The sequence below is a fragment of the Zalophus californianus genome, chromosome 14 (genome assembly GCF_009762305.2).
Source record: "Zalophus californianus isolate mZalCal1 chromosome 14, mZalCal1.pri.v2, whole genome shotgun sequence".
NCBI lineage: Eukaryota > Metazoa > Chordata > Mammalia > Carnivora > Otariidae > Zalophus > Zalophus californianus.
The window spans coordinates 93532863-93548561 of NC_045608.1; the positions used below are offsets into that span (position 1 = coordinate 93532863).

At 53.9% G+C, this 15699-nt stretch overlaps 1 protein-coding gene across 1 annotated transcript in view; it reads left to right on the plus strand.

Annotated features, from left to right (window-relative positions):
* ATP9B (ATPase phospholipid transporting 9B (putative)) overlaps nucleotides 1-15699 on the plus strand; it is a 266980-nt gene that overhangs the window by 239893 nt on the left and 11388 nt on the right. Inside the window, 8 exon segments of the mRNA XM_035723907.1 lie at nucleotides 28-198; nucleotides 2754-2852; nucleotides 4467-4556; nucleotides 7321-7465; nucleotides 7657-7721; nucleotides 8440-8595; nucleotides 8678-8742; nucleotides 13583-13691. Of these exon segments, the coding sequence (XP_035579800.1) occupies nucleotides 28-198; nucleotides 2754-2852; nucleotides 4467-4556; nucleotides 7321-7465; nucleotides 7657-7721; nucleotides 8440-8595; nucleotides 8678-8742; nucleotides 13583-13691 (900 nt within the window).

Sequence of the window (15699 nt, forward strand, 5' to 3'; positions counted from 1 at the left end):
TGACCCGCACCCTCCGTCTCTCCTCAGAGCCGCTACAGTCAGGCCAAGCTGAGCATCCACGACAGGGCGCTCAAGGTGGCTGCGGTGGTGGAGAGTCTGGAGCGGGAGATGGAGCTGCTGTGCCTCACGGGGGTGGAGGACCAGCTGCAGGCGGACGTGAGGCCCACTCTGGAGATGCTGCGGAACGCAGGCATCAAGGTACGGTGCAGGCCCTCGCGACGGACTGCTGCTGTCCTGGAAGCGCCGGCCAGCTTCTTCCTCCCGGGACGTCCCCCCGGACCAGCCTCACCCAGGCCAGTGCCCCCCAAAGTCACCTGGGACCTCCCCTTGCCGCTTGCCCCAGAGGAAGCCCAAATTGTCCTGGTACTAGCAACAGTCCCCCCTGCCCCATCCCTGCCCGCCCCAACCCTGCCCCTTCCCTGCCCCTTCCCTGCCCCATCCCTGCCCACGAGGGTCTCAGACTCACCCACCGCCCAGCTTTGTTCCTCGAGACTTTTGTGGCCTTGGGCATCCATCAGGTGTGAGCTCAGGACAATCCAGGCCTCAGGAGACCTTGGCTCTCACACGGGATGTGCTTCCCTCATGCTCCAGAGCTTTCTGCTCACAGCCAGATGTTACCACGAGGGTCCCTCAGCTCCGCTGTATCAGCTCATTTTGCTCTCATTGCTGGGGTCCCTGTAGGCCCTGTGACTTGATGCTGAGTGTCCACCTGCTGACCTTCTGTCCTGCCGTTTTCCTACTGCTTTGTCCCCTTCATGTCCAGGGAAATTAGCACTGTGCTCTCTGTTTTAGCTTTCAGGGAACTGCTTTCTGACCTTATGTACCATTAAAGCCCAAAGTGCAGTTACAGACAGGAGAGAAAACTTATCCTGAGGCTGCCCTGAGGACTGGGGCCTCGTGTTGGAGAATGAAAACAATCCAGCTCGAGTTTCAGAGAAAAACTAAATAGCTCGACTAGAGCGACAGAAAGGAAGGATGGTATCGGAGGGAAAGCTGCCTGGGGCTGCAGCCGAAACGCACACAGCGGGTTCTGACGGAGGCGCCGAGTGTGCACAGCGGGTGCACCCTTGCCTGCAGGGGTCTTGGTGGGAGAGGAGACCCCCGTCCACGCAGGACAGCAACCTGGCAGGAGGCGCATCTGGTTTCAGAATCACAAGAGCAGTTCAGACTCAGGCTTTGTGCTGATTGTGGTGCGCAGCCAGCACTTGGGTGAAGGGGAGGCGTGAGGGCCGCAAGCAGGGCGCCTGCTCGTTTTCCACAATGTCTCATACACTTCGTGTCCCTCCATCGCCAAGCTGTGCGCGCTGAAGCCGCGGGTGCTCTTGGTGCACACAGTCTGGGTATTTCTGTTGATTGATTGCTAACCCTAAGTGTGTGGGGTCCTGCCCTTCTTCCTTCACATCTCCCGTCTAAAGAAGAGGACCCTGCATCCCTTCACGGAGCGTGAGGTTGTGATGTCAGGTGGCGGTTCCGCAAGGCACACGTGCCCCTGAGCCACTCACAGCTTCACCAGGGCTGGTTGCTCTTGCTGTCTAGCGTGAATTGTTCCCAGGTTTGTCTTAATGACGTGTCATAACCTGAGGTCCAGGCTCAATAAGGTGAATATTAGTTGTGCGAAATAAATAAAAAGCACAAGTTCTCAAACACTGAGAAGAGCCACAAGCAGATGATGCCTGAGCAAAAAATCAGTATGCCATGAGTTTTTGTTTCCTGTGTCCAAAAATGCGTATTTATATATGATACACTAGACATCTGAGAAAATCAGGTGTCAGTGAGAGATCACTGTAAGTATTTTGCTGTTACATGAAATATGCGCGTGAACCGTCCTGTCATATCTCAAATCTCTGGTTTTGTTCTCGTTGTGGTCTAGCGATATGCTTATATATATAATACATGAAGTAAAAGTAGTATTTGCCATGTTTTGATACAAACAAATTTTGGCTTCACCGTTTCACCTTTTTGAACCTCAGTTTCCAATTGAAAAATTAGCAAGTTGGACTAAGGATCTCTAGGGCGCTCCTTGCTCTGCGGCCCGTGACCACGTGGTGTCTTCCGGGCCTGCTTGTGTGGCTCGCAGGGCCGGGTGAGCCTTGCCCTTGGGTGTATACAGGCGTCTCTGTAGCCTCAGTCTGAGGTTCCTAAACCCCCATCATTCACGTGCCTTCACATCTCAGCTGCTTCGTCTAACATCATTTTGCTGCTACTTGTTTTAGCTAAATAAGTCGACAGAGACTATTCTTTATTGTGGTAAAATGTACATAATGTAGCATTTATCATCCTAGCCATTTTTAAGTGCACAGCTCATCGTCACTCAGTACATTTGCACTGCTGTGCAGCCGTCCCCAGAACGTGTAAACCTGAACCTCTGTCCCCACGAAACACTAGCTCCGCTGCGCTCCCCCAGCCCTGGCGCCCACATCTGCCTCTGTCTCTGTGGGTGCGCCTCGTCAACAGTCCCCCTACCAGGGCAAGCCCCACAGCCTTTGACTGTGTGTGGGGGGCTCCCTTCACTGAGCTCAGCGTCCTCCAGGCCCATCCATGTCCCAGCAGGTGCCAGAATATTCCCCCCTTTTCAAGGCTGAGTACTGTTCCACGGCATGCATGCCGCATTCTTATCTGTCCGTCTGTCAGTGGACACCGGGTTGCTTCTTTGGTTTGGCTGCTATGAATAGTCATGCTGTGAACATGGGTCTGCAAGTGTGTGTTCAGGAAAGGACGCTTCTAAGAGTTCTGCATCTTCACTTGTCCCGTAGATATGGATGCTAACAGGCGATAAACTCGAGACCGCGACTTGCATCGCCAAAAGCTCACATTTGGTGTCTAGAGCACAAGACATTCACATTTTCAGACCAGTGAGTATATGTCAAAAAGCACTTTGACTATTAAATGTTTTATCTCACAATCAAAACTTGTTGGTTTTGTGAGAATGTATGTGCAAATATTTAGTAATTACTAAAGAAGAGAAATATAATTTTCTTGCTGAATTTATAAAAACATTGCAAATAGGTTTCTGTTAGCTGCTCACATTGCATGGGATGAAAAAGGTACATTGTGATGGAGTAAAACAAGATCTAAATTCAAAAGTGTTTTTCTGTTGTACAATGGAATTAATTATTAACCAAGTATCTATTTTAGAATAGACCTACCACCATCGTTTTCCATTCCATTTACAAAGTGTATGTTGATAAAAATTACATTTTTGTAGTAGCTACGCCCATTAGTAGGAATGTGTTTTTAATCTATCATTTTCAAGTGAAATGTTGTTTAATTATCTCAAAGAAAATTAGTAAAAATGGTTTAAAGTTTTGTTTTTACTGTATTACTTATGACTAATGTTTATAATTCAAACAAAAATGCAGTCTCCCGGGTCTTGATTGATGGTGGTGAGCAGACACGGTCCATCTGCATCTGCTCTGAAGGAAGCACTTGGACCTACAGAAAGAGTGATTTGAATATAATTTACATGTAAATGTCATTTGTTTCAAAGCATCAGAATGGCAAATTAGGCCCTGCAGATGACTATTTGCCATTAAATTATTAATGCTTCTGATAGAACTTTAGATCAATTTTTGTTGACTTTTCAGTGTTTACAGCCGCAGATTGAAATTTCCACAGTAAAGGCTACCTATCTAAAGAGGAGTCTGAGATTAATTTGGACCACGTGAAACTTACTTCTCAGTCCTGCAACGTAGCATTTCTTGTATGCCCCGTAAAAATCCCTGCAGAAAGAATGTCAAAAACCAGTATGGGTGCTTTCTGAAATGCTTTCATTATAAAATTAACAGTATTTCAAGAATTTGACTTGATTTTACTTTTAGATTGTTTAATCCTTCGAGTGTTTTTTGCTTGAACTAACAGAGAAAGTTGAAACCCGTGGCAGAGAGAGCAGAAGCATTTCATACGAACATTCTGCATCACGTGGCATTTACAGAAAGGGGCATGTTCAGATGAAGTCTGGGCTTGAGACCACGGCCGCTGCGTGGGCAGCCTGGGTTCTGGCGGTGGACGCACAGTAGTGTCTAAAGAACTGTGTCCCTACTGCTGACAGTCACCCCCCAGCACATGGCTACCCTGTGAAAGTGCCAGAAACTCCCCCATCTCTTTGGGGGGAATACCCCGCACACAGCTGGATGCCCCCCTCATGGCACAGCTGTCGGCACCTGGGTCCCCTGCCCTCTGTCTCTTGATGAGCCACCTCAGGGCACTTTATCTCACGGTAACTGTGTCCTGCTTGGAGTTGTCACAAATTGGGAAACAGTCGGTGTTAAGCAAGTAGGTATTTATTCCTGGCACCGTAAGAGAAATTTGAAAGAACGCTTTGTTACAGGACTGGACTGCCTGTGTAAAGCACCTTTTGATTTTGAATAATGTGCCTAAAGATTTCACTGTGATTCATAAATAAGGGTTGTTTGTACCTCTGATTTAGATAACACTGTAATTTGGGTGCTTTTCTCCCTTTTGTGGAGGTAACCAGTCGGGGAGAGGCCCACTTGGAGCTTAACGCCTTTCGAAGGAAGCATGATTGTGCACTGGTCATATCTGGGGACTCCCTGGAGGTGAGGCTGGTCTCCGACCAGACACCTGTCTGTCTGTCCGTCAGTGTCCCTGGGGGTGAGGCTGCTCTCCGACCAAGCACCTGTCTGTCTGTCTGTCCGTCTGTGTCCCTGGGGGTGAAGCTGCTCTCTGGCCAAGCACCTGTCTGTCTGTTCGTCTGTGTCCCTGGGGGTGAGGCTGCTCTCTGGCCAAGCACCTGTCTGTCTGTCCGTCTGTGTCCCTGGGAGTGAGGCTGCTCTCTGGCCAAGCACCTGTCTGCTTTTCCCGCCCGTGGGCCAAGGGTTTTCTGAGTCAGATGTACTTTTTCAGTTATTACTATCCGGGTGGTGGTTATGCAAGTCTCATGAGCCTTTATAGCCTGAAGAACTGTCATGGCAATACCAGAGGAGTGACTCTGTCTGTCCTTACTATGTTCGAGGTTGACCTATTTTAGGCTTCTTCAAAGTTCTCCTTCGGCGCTAGGCCTCAAGCTCATTGTTAATAGCACAGCTCCCCGTGGAGTCTTGAGTGTGGCACCCACTATCTTGGCCTAAATGTGCCCAAACCAAGATTTCTAAGAGTGGGCCGTGGGACACAGGAAATGGGCTTGCGGCCCTGCAGGAGGGGCTAAGCCAGGTTCCGGAGCCCTGGAGCCTGTGCCCCAACTCCCTGACCTCTTTCCCTTCACCTGCCCTCCCGCCTCCCTATGGGCCCTCCCCAGGGATAAGCCCCGGCTGTGCTGGGGCAGGAGGTGCGGCAGCCTGCGGCCTCATCTCGGGTGTTTGTGTGTGCCTGGCCGTGTGCTGGCGTCGCCTGGACCCTCTGGCGGGGCATCCGGCACTGCGGCTCCTGGGCCTCACCTATCCTCAGCTGTCCCGCTGTTGGCTCAGAGGATTTCCCAGATACCGGGTCGCGGAGCAGTGTCCCTCCGCTTCCCAGCACCCAAACGTGCACTCCTCCTGCCCCCAGGCCCGCCTTAGACACACATGTCTTTTTAAAAATCTCTCTTTACAGTTCTGTCAGTGTGGTTTGTGAAGGAGCAGAAGTAGCTCCTTGTGTTAAATCCACCATCTTTTATGAGTATGTATTTTTATTTAACTGTTCTTGCTACTTTGGTCCCCACCAGAGCTACACATAGTCGGTCAACACAGAAAACTGATGGTGGAAGAGCCCCCCGCCTGCCCCTCCCTCCTCCGGTCCTGCTCCCCAAACGCACCGTCTTCCATTTCTGTGTCTGGGTCTTCTGGGGCTTCTGTCTGTCATCTCAGTGGTACTCTGTCCCTGCTTCATCATCCGCCCAGTACCTGCTGGTGGGGGACGGAGCTTACCGTCCCAGGTTTTAGGGGAAAGTGCATGAAGCCTCCCCTCGGCCCTTCGCGTGGCCGTCTGACAGTGGCCCCCATGCACTCTGTACTCTGGAGGTTGGCTGAGACGCGTTGGCCTTCTGCTCTGCACACGGCACACGTGCATGTCTTCCATGGGCCACCGTTAGTGACGTGGGTTCTTGGCGCGGTGGGAGACCAAGACACACGCTGGTCTGCCTGTTGGAAGAGTTTGTTGTAATTGATCCGATGGTGTGAGCTTCATGGGTCTGAACTAGGGCCTGCAGGTGGGGCGTGTTGTATCCTGTCTTATTAACGAAGTTTTTAGACTTGAATTGTAAGTGTCTGAGGGTGACGCTGTCGCCTGGGGGCAGTGTCCTAACCACCTGGCACTCACTTTGAGCCCTGAAGAGGGTTGAGATGCGGAGCAGGAAGTGCACACGGGCTGTCGGGACAAACTAACGTGAACACGAAAGCCGCGGAGCCAAGGGAACATGGGCAGAGGAAGTAAGATCCAGTTGGTGCCAAGACATCCTACGGGGACGAAGCCGTGAGGGCCCAGGGGGTCGGAGGGGTGGCCGCGAGCTGTTGGCCACCAGAGAACAAGAGAAGAGAAGATGGAGATGGCTGCAGACCCGTAGGCACCCGGGCACGCAGTCCTCTGCTGTCCCGGTCCCGGCCCTGGTCCCGGGGAGGAGCGTCCGCACCCCTGAGGGGCCCTGTGGGGTCAGGGGAGCATTGGTCCAGAGCGGGCGCAGTGCACCAGCCGTCCTAGGACACAACAGCCCGCGGTCCCCTGCAGGTGCGCATGCTGTCGGTGGTGGTTGGTGCCGTGGGGCCTCAGAACCCGGATCTCTGACAGGATATCCCACACACAAGGGGGCCCCATGGTCTAAGGCAACTTTAAGGGGGTTTTGTTTTGCCGACCAAGTTGGAGACTTAGGTTAGAAACAGTATTTTATATTAAAGATCTTGTTTAGCCAGGGTGGGGCTGAAATCACCTGAAAAGAGACAAAGACTAAGCAGGAAGCTGTCTGTGGTGGGATCCCCCACGTCGGTCACGCAAGCAAGGCGGCATCCGCCAGCCGCGTGCAGAGCATAGTGGGCCGTGGTGATGCTCAGGGTGAGATGCGGAGTCGTCCGCCCACCCCAACCCCAGCTGCCCGGCCCTGCCTGGACCCTGACCACCACACGCTGCCCATCCACACGGACGGTTGTCTGTGCAGGTGCCCCGCTCCTTCCGTAGGGCCTGGACACCGGCCCTCCCACCTCACCCCTGCCTCCTCTGCGTGCCTGCAAGCCCTGAGTCCCCAGCCAGCCAGGCAGGGCGGCCATGAGCTGGGGAAGAGCACGCAGGCAGCGTGGCCCCGCATGCCGGCATGAGGCTCTTGCGTTCTCCCCGCTCTGCTCCTCATGCCCCGCAGACTATGGTGGGTGGTAGGTGCTCAGAGGCTCTGTTTCGCAGGTCTGCCTCAAGTACTATGAGCACGAACTCGTGGAGCTGGCCTGCCAGTGCCCGGCCGTGGTGTGCTGCCGCTGCTCGCCCACCCAGAAAGCCCACATCGTGAAGCTGCTGCAGCAGCACGTGGGAAGACGCACCTGCGCCATTGGTGAGTGCCCGGCCCACTCCGTCAGCAGGGGTGCTCGGAGAGAAACGATCTTCAGAGCTACGGGCAGCGCAGTGTGTTGTCTTAATAGCAGGTGGATTTCACCTGGGTGTTTGGAGACAGCTTCTCCTGGTGGAAGAGAGGCCAGGATGGGGTCTCGATGTTTGTGTCATCTCCCATTTCCGTGCCCCCAGGTGACGGAGGAAATGACGTGAGCATGATCCAGGCGGCAGACTGCGGCATTGGGATCGAAGGGAAGGTACGTGTGCCCTGTGGTCACCGTGTCATCTGCGTGCTTCCCACCAGCCCTGAGCTGCACACTCGGGTCACAGGCGAGCCAGCCGCCCTGTCTACCCCTTAGGAAGTGCAGGTAGGACGCGGAAGCTGCCAGCGCCAAACCCCCCACGTCCCCACGTCCTCGCTGTTCTTCAGGAGGCCTGGGACTAGTGCCCTGCAGTCCCCTCCCCGCCAGGCTTAGCTCAGGTGTTGCCAGCCCTCTTGCACACCTTTCTTGCCATCCTGGAACCCCCAGCTTCTTGCTCACCTTTGCACATCTGTGTCCCCAGCCAACCATGAGCTGTGTTTGGGGTTTGTCTTGTGTGCAAATGAGCCTGATTGCAGTCTTCCCCTCGGCCACTGTGCTTCCTGGTGCCTGATGGCATCAGGTAGCAGCCTCGAAAGGGCTCTCCTTGCCCGCCTCGCACACCCCCCGCGGCTCTGGGAAGCGGCCAGGCGCTGTTTCGGGACCCCAGGGCAGTCTTCAAGGCAGGTTCGCTTCTCTTCCTCGTTTCTGTAATACCGACAGGCTCCTGCCATCCTGGCCGGCAGCCGCCTGACGTGCCCTGTCAGCCCGTCCCCTCCGAGGCTGTAGGGACAGCTTCCACCTTCAGTCGGTGGAGGCTGAGTTCTAGAAGCCCCTTCTGGAGGCGCCTGCTCCGCATGTGCCCTGTTTCAAGAAGGCACTGTGCTTGTTCCAGGAGGGCAGACAGGCCTCCCTGGCCGCGGACTTCTCCATCACGCAGTTCAAGCACATCGGCCGGCTGCTCATGGTGCACGGGCGGAGCAGCTACAAGAGGTCGGCGGCGCTCGGCCAGTTCGTCATGCACAGAGGCCTCATCATCTCCACGATGCAGGTGCCGGAGCCTGGCGCCCAGGGCGGGGCGGAGCCATGGGGAGGGCAGGTGTGGGACTAACAGGCGCTCTCCTCTCTTGAAGGCCGTGTTTTCTTCTGTCTTCTACTTCGCATCCGTCCCGCTGTACCAGGGGTTCCTCATGGTGGGGTAAGTGGTGCAACTCGTGCATCTCAGCAGCCTTGTTTGGGGAGGACTTCTCATTTCCAAAGACGCTGCCAGAATGTTGTCTGAGTAACTCCACACACAGTCGGTATGCAGAGTGAGAACCCGGTGTCAGGAGCAGGACCCCCGCACCATCTTATTGTTGCTTTGTCAGGAGAATGTCTGAGTCCCTGGGGGGTGCCCGGGCCCCGTGGTGGCCCCATCCCAGCTGGGATCGGGGAGGCCGGGACACGGGGTCATGCCAGGGACATGACCAGCAGCAGACACACAGGCACAGGGTGCCGGGATGGGACACGACACGCCCACGTGGACAGAGGCAGAGTCTCGTCAGTAATAACAAGATCTCATCTCTGAAGGTCCCCACACGGCAACTTGGAAAAGTACGTCAGAGACTGCCGCTTGTGTGCAGTTTATGATTAAAACCACCAGTGTTCTGTTAAAGGTGAATGAGTTAGAACTTCTCTTCCCCCCATCCTCACGCCAAGAGATAAAACCAGTGTGGCTGTTGGCGTGGCGTAAAGTCCACGTGGTGCCTCCTGACGCCTCCGCACCGGCCCCACGGAGCCCAGCACCCCCGATGGCCAGTGCGTTGCCCGTGTGTGCTCACGCTCGGAAAGCAGCAGCGGGTCACACCAGTGCTCCCTGCACAGTTCAGAGCGCTCATCCCATCGGCGTAGCGTCCCTGTGACACGGGCAAGGAAGGAGGTGCCCAGGGACCCTGGGAACGTGCTGGAGGCCACAGGGCTGCTGGGGGACAAAGCCTGGGGCCGGCCTTGGACAGGCTGGCTACCTTCCCGCAGCATTTAGTGTCTTTCCAGGGCTGCAAAGAACAAACACACGAGCTCTTTCGCCCTTTGGAGCTGTTTTAGGTACACTTTCTGAATGCGTTTCATCGGACAGCTCCCCGAATCCCAAGGTTCCTGATAATTTGAATGAGAGATGGAGAGCATCAGGCTGGGCCATGTCAGGCTTTGCCGAACACGTTGGTGCCGTAAGTCGCCAGCGTCCCAGGGCAAAGCCGATGGCAGATGCTTCCTGCCACTCCTGCAGCTGTGTCCGCTGGAGCCCGGGCTGATCTCCCCGCCCGACGCCGGGCCGGACCTGAGTACCTGCTTGCAGATGCAGGTGCTGCTGTGACTGCCCTTGCTCTGGGCCCTGGGCCTTCTCACCTGCTGTTTCCCTGGCTGGGGCTCTTCCTCAGGGAGCTGGAGCAACGCCTTCCTGCAGGCCACTGCGCCAGCTCTGCATTGCGGCCCCCATTCCTGATGGGCCAGGCCCAGGGAGGGCTCCCGTCACGGCCTTGGCTCTGGCTTCCAGGGTGACTGGCGCTGTGCCCAGCTGTGTGCTGCGTGGCCACCAGCTGTCCAGCGGCTCTGTGCCATCCCCGGGAGTGCCGACCCAGGGGAAGTTTAGTTCCCCGTGGCCTCGGTCTTCCCAGTACTCCTCCCGTGAACGATCTTCAGAAGGTGTAGGATTTGCACATGACGTTACTGCGTCTGGAGTTTTTCCAGTGCACGGCTTCCCTGGCGGCAGACAAACACTGTTTCCCATTTTAAAACTATGGATTTGAAACATTCGGAGGAAAACTGCCGGGGCAGTGGTGATTACTCCTCAGACAGTAAAGCCCAGGTCGGTGAAGCCGCGGTTGTGGGCCTCACTGGATTCTCCCCTCGTCAGCGGGAGCTCCGAGTGCTTTTAAATCTCCTGTTCATGTTGGCTTTATTCGAGGTTTCTCCGCGTGTCCATCATGTGAGGCATCTGTAATTTTCTTCAGCATTTGGTGGGAGTGAGGAGAGGTGCTTTTACGTGAAGCTTCTTCACCAGAAAACCTTAAAATCAGTTTTGCCGTCACCTAGAAAACAACAGTCGGACGTGGGTGGGAAGGAAAGTGATGTTTTTATCAAAGTCTAAGGAGACCAGAGTCATGTCCTAAGATACATCTATAGTGCCTCAGGGCCGTTGATGAACTCACCTCCACGTGTTTCAAGGTTTTTATCCTCCTTCATGTCGTTGGCTCAGAAGGGCCGCTGACGCAGGCGAGGCTGCGTGGTGCCCCCAGCACAGTCCCTGCCACGCGCTGTGGCCTCCCCTCCAGGAAGCACTCCTTGGCAAAGTCCTGGGGAAACCCCGCATATCACAGCCCCTCTGAGAGGCTCACCGTGCGGGTCAGCAAGTGGACATCTCCACGGGATGCTGGGTCAAGAGCGTGTCTGACCTTGTTGCACCAAACCCATTCTTTGCCCAACACCTATCAGCATCGCACATTCTGAGCAGTATCATCGGGGACAGGCCGACCTCAGCTGGCTGCAGGGCTCGCTCGTGTGACGGCTGGCTGCCGCTCGTGGGATGGGTGCCCCATGTTGCGGGGGGGGTCCCGACGCGTCCCCATCTGCCGGGCTCTTCAGCCCTTTCAGCCTCCACATTCTAAGCAGGTGGGAGTTGTTCTGAGAAGATTGACAAAGTTAGAAATTTGGAAGAAAGGGGCGCCTGGGTGGCTCAGTTGGTTAAGCATCTGCCTTCAGCTCAGGTCGTGATCCCAGGGTCCTGGGATCGAGCCCCGCATCGGGCTCCCTGCTCAGCCTGGAGCCTGCTTCTCCCTCTGCCGCTCCCTCTGTTCATGCTCTCTCTCTCTGACAAATAAATAAAATATTTAAAAAGAAAAAGAAAAATTTGGAGGGAAGTTTGGGCCGTAAGCCTGTTTAACCTCATGCAGGACTGACCACTCTGAAGCACATGGATTTCCGCCCCCGGGGGCTTTCACGGGCACACAGTGAGAGGAAGCAGGCTGAAATGCCCTCTCTGACACTGTGCCCTTCGTGACCCGCGGCCCTGGACGGGGCAGCACCGCCTGCACCAGTGACCGTGGAAGCCTGTCCGAGGAGACTGCTGCTCACACATAGAGCTTCCCACCTGGCTCTCTGCCCCTGGGTACCTTCCCGACACCAAAGCTTTCTCACAGGTGAAAATGTCACTTAAAAGAAATCCAGTCCTACTTCAGGAAAAACAACATAAATGCACTTTTCCTCGTTCCCTCTGTTGAGCACAGCCAAACTCTTGCGGATGTCCCAGATGGAACACACGTGTGCTCTGGCCCGCGGGTGGAACACGCGTGTGCTCTGGCCCACCGGACACACAGCGTTCAGACAGCAACCCCTCTGCTCCAACCAATGCCATGGAAACGCCACCCCCATCTCCCTGCCAAGCGGGGAGCCGGGACCCCACACACACACCCAGCAGCAAGGAGCAGCCCTCATCGGTGTCACACAGAACTTGGGGGACGGCAGCAGCGCCGCTTCCCCCAGAGCAGCACCGGGAGACCCAGCATCCCAGTGGCACCCAGATGTCAAGTTTCAGTAGAGAATCACTCGCCACGCTCAGAACCAGGAAGGTGTCAGAGTTGGCGAAGAAGACAATAGATGCCAGCCCCGAGGTGCCATTGGTGTTGGAATTGTGCAACACGGTGTTAAAGCCGCCACGCGGACATACTTTAATGAGCAGCAGGAACACTCGGGGCAAACAAAGATGAAACGTGTCCACTTAGAAATAGAAAGTAGAACCAAATGGAAACTGACCACCAAGCCCATCGTGACACGGACCCGACCCACAGTGGGGTGGAGGGCCCACTGAGGACACAGGACACGGGACGGCGGTCCTGTGAGCACCACGAGAGCCCGGAGACCAGCAGAGCCTCAGGGGCTCCAGCTTTGTGTCCCTGGGGCTCTGGAGGGAGGACGGGGGTGCTGGGCTGGAGGAGAAAGAATGGCTGAAAACTTCCCAAATGGGTGAATTCAGAGACATCCACACCAAGACGTGCAACACAGAGACTCAGGAAGACAGAGGACAAACGGCATGAAGGGGGCGAGCTAGGGGAAGAGCAGCCCCAGAACCAGGCAGGAGGGAGCGGTGTGGGCACAGACGGCCACCTGCAGCGAGCTCTTCCTTCAGGAATGATGGGCGTACGCACACACCACACGTCCGAGAACTTTCAGGGTCCAACAGGAAGAGAGCCTCCAGTTAGCAAACGGGCAGGAGGCACGAGCAGACGTTTCACCCCAGAGGATGTCGATGGCATGTGAGCGCGCACACAGATGGTCCCCGTCAGTAGCCGTCGGGGACATGGGGAGGGGGGATGCAGAGAAGCAGGGCCCCCCGCACGCGCCCGGCCCAGTGGCACGGCCCCTGTGTCCCCACAACTAGACTCTTGAGCTGATGACCCCAGGTGGCACTCCTGTTAGAATAAATGGAAGATCTCACAAAACGATCCGTGCGGTGAGTGTTCATAGCTGCATTATTTGTTTCAGCGAGCGGGTTACAGAGGCGGGCACACCCCCACCCACGGGGGTGAGCGCGGCCACAGCAACTCCTGGAACAACCTCCTGTTCAGGCTGAGGGGAAAGGCACGCGTGTAGCCTCGCCAGGGGGGGTTACAGAGGAGGTGGGAGGGAGGTGGGTAGCGGGGCCCCCGGGGGTGGTGGCGGTTCTGTGTCCCCGACACCCTGGCAGTGAGACTGGGCTGCAGGTTTGCAAGATGCTACCGCGGGCAAACCAGGGCGAGGGCACACGGGATCTCTCCTACTTCCTACACCTGCCTGTGGGTCTACGGTGACCTCCCAATAAAAAGTTTAATTAAGAAAGAAAAATGGATTCCTGTGAGCATTTATGGCTCACAGACCAAGTTATTATATTGCAGGGCAAGTATTAAGTTGTAGGAACAATCATACCTGAATTTGCTGTTGAGTCTTTGAAACTGTGGCCTCTGATTGTAGAGGTGTATTGACCGTGGCACACGCCCCTCCCGCTAATCTGCCTCCCTCTTGGTTGTAAGGTATGCAACTCTGTACACCATGTTCCCAGTGTTCTCGCTAGTGCTGGACCAGGACGTGAAGCCGGACATGGCCATGCTCTACCCAGAACTCTACAAGGACCTCACCAAGGTACGGGCACCAGGCCGCTGCTGGTATCCTAGCAGAGTATTTACTGCAAGAAAAAGTGCCAGTTGTGAAGCAGCTTCCAGACAGGTTTTATTTCTAGTTATTGCTGACATTTTCCTTTTGAGTTGAACTTCAAAAAGGGAAAACAATTGTTTTCCCGAATGTTTGCAGTAAAGCTCTGATGTCATGCTTTCAATTAAAATTTTAAAGGTGCTCTGAACCATTTGTGGGCCTGTGGTGACTGGGCTCATCCTGTGGCTGACGCGTGCTTGGTGCCCATTTCTGTGTGAAGGACACTTGCTGACTGTGGGGTCCCCTGGGGCAGGACAGACTTCTGTCCACCTGCAGCGGCATCCTGGCGCTTCAAACTCAGACTCACTGGCTGGGAGTCCCTGTGCCTGCCCAAGCCTCCCTCCGCTGTACATTCAGAATCACGTCTGAGAAAAGATGGACAGAGGGTCTTTCACTGCAACCCAGGGCTGAGGTCGCAGGGATGCTGCTGGGGAAAGTCTGCACCCTCAAACTGCAGAAGATTCATTTATCTGGCCCAAAACTGTGTTCCGATGGAGGTATTCCTGAAGGAAGCTTCAAGTTTGTCAAATTTCTTTGCAAGACCATATTTCCCTAGCATGGAAAACAAGCTCCTTGGGCTGGGACACCTCCAGCTCTCCAAGTACAAGTTATGGTGACTTTGGAATTTACCTGAAGCAACACTGAGAACCAAATCCACTAACCCCAATCAAATCCAGGTTTACAATTGATAACCTGAAATTACTGACTCAGATCTTTAAAACTCTAGCAGTATGGAGAAAGAATCAGTTGGCGTTAAGCATAGACTCAGTGAACCACTAACCACTCAGAGATGAGCTGGCCAGGCCACGTTGATCTGCAGGCTTCATGGTGGTGGTATAAGGACTGGAGGAAATTGAGACTTAAAGTTCCTTGGAAAAAATAGAAAGTGCTCATGTTACGTTTACAATCAGGACAAAAATAAAGGTAGTTCACCAATAGAGTGTAAAATAAAATAACAATCATATGTGATAACGTTATATTTAATTTGATAATAAAATGCAAATATAAGATTATATATATATCTCAAGCATTAGTATCCTGATGATAATATTATTGTGAATATTATAAATAAAAAGAAAACTTTTTGGTTTAATATTCTAAAATGGTGAGACTGTTACCATTCCGTAAAGCCGAATAGGATCAAAGATCCAAAAACTACAGGAAGCTTTTGTGAGGAATTATAATTTTAGTAGATTATGTGTTTCCTTATTTCCATAAACTCCAGAATGTTTACTTAAAGCTGCCTCACAGACGTAAGGGGGAAACAAGCCCTTCATCTATGAACAAAACTAGATGAGCTCCCTAAAATCGTAGGCGGTCAGTGTCTGAGCCGCTCGTGGTCACTGCAGGTCAGCCCGGGTGACATCACCAGATGGTGAACGCCGTCTCCACCCACTGTCACTGTTGATAGGATTCCGACTGTAGGAACAAGAATATGGCCGCAGGGTCAGGTAGCCGCGAATCTGCAAACGCCCCCATTAGCTGGCACACTAAACACGAGAGTATGTCAGGAAACTGTGTTCAGTTCTGACGGAGTTGGATCTCGTCTTTGTGAAAGCGGCCGGTTTGGAGTATCTCCGTATCCTCAAGTGAGGATGTCATTCCCACATTGTTGTGACAGGAGTTCAGTTACTTGTGATCTTGAGCTTCCTTTTCTTCAAGATCCAAAATCTATTCCTTTTGTGTTTATACTGTATATATTTCTTTCAAAATCTGATGCACTTCAAGTCCTTGAAAACAAAGTAGCACTAAAGTACTCAACCACCTAAGTTGATAAAAGTTGAGTTATATTTTCTTACCGAAGCCAGAGAGAGATTTTAAAGCTGCGTTACTTCTGAACGCGTGGCGGGTGACTTGGGAGGCCCGTCCGTGTGGCAGGCGCTAGGTCTGTGGGTGCTGGAGGCGTGGGCGGGACGTCATTCCTGGCTCAGGAAGCCCA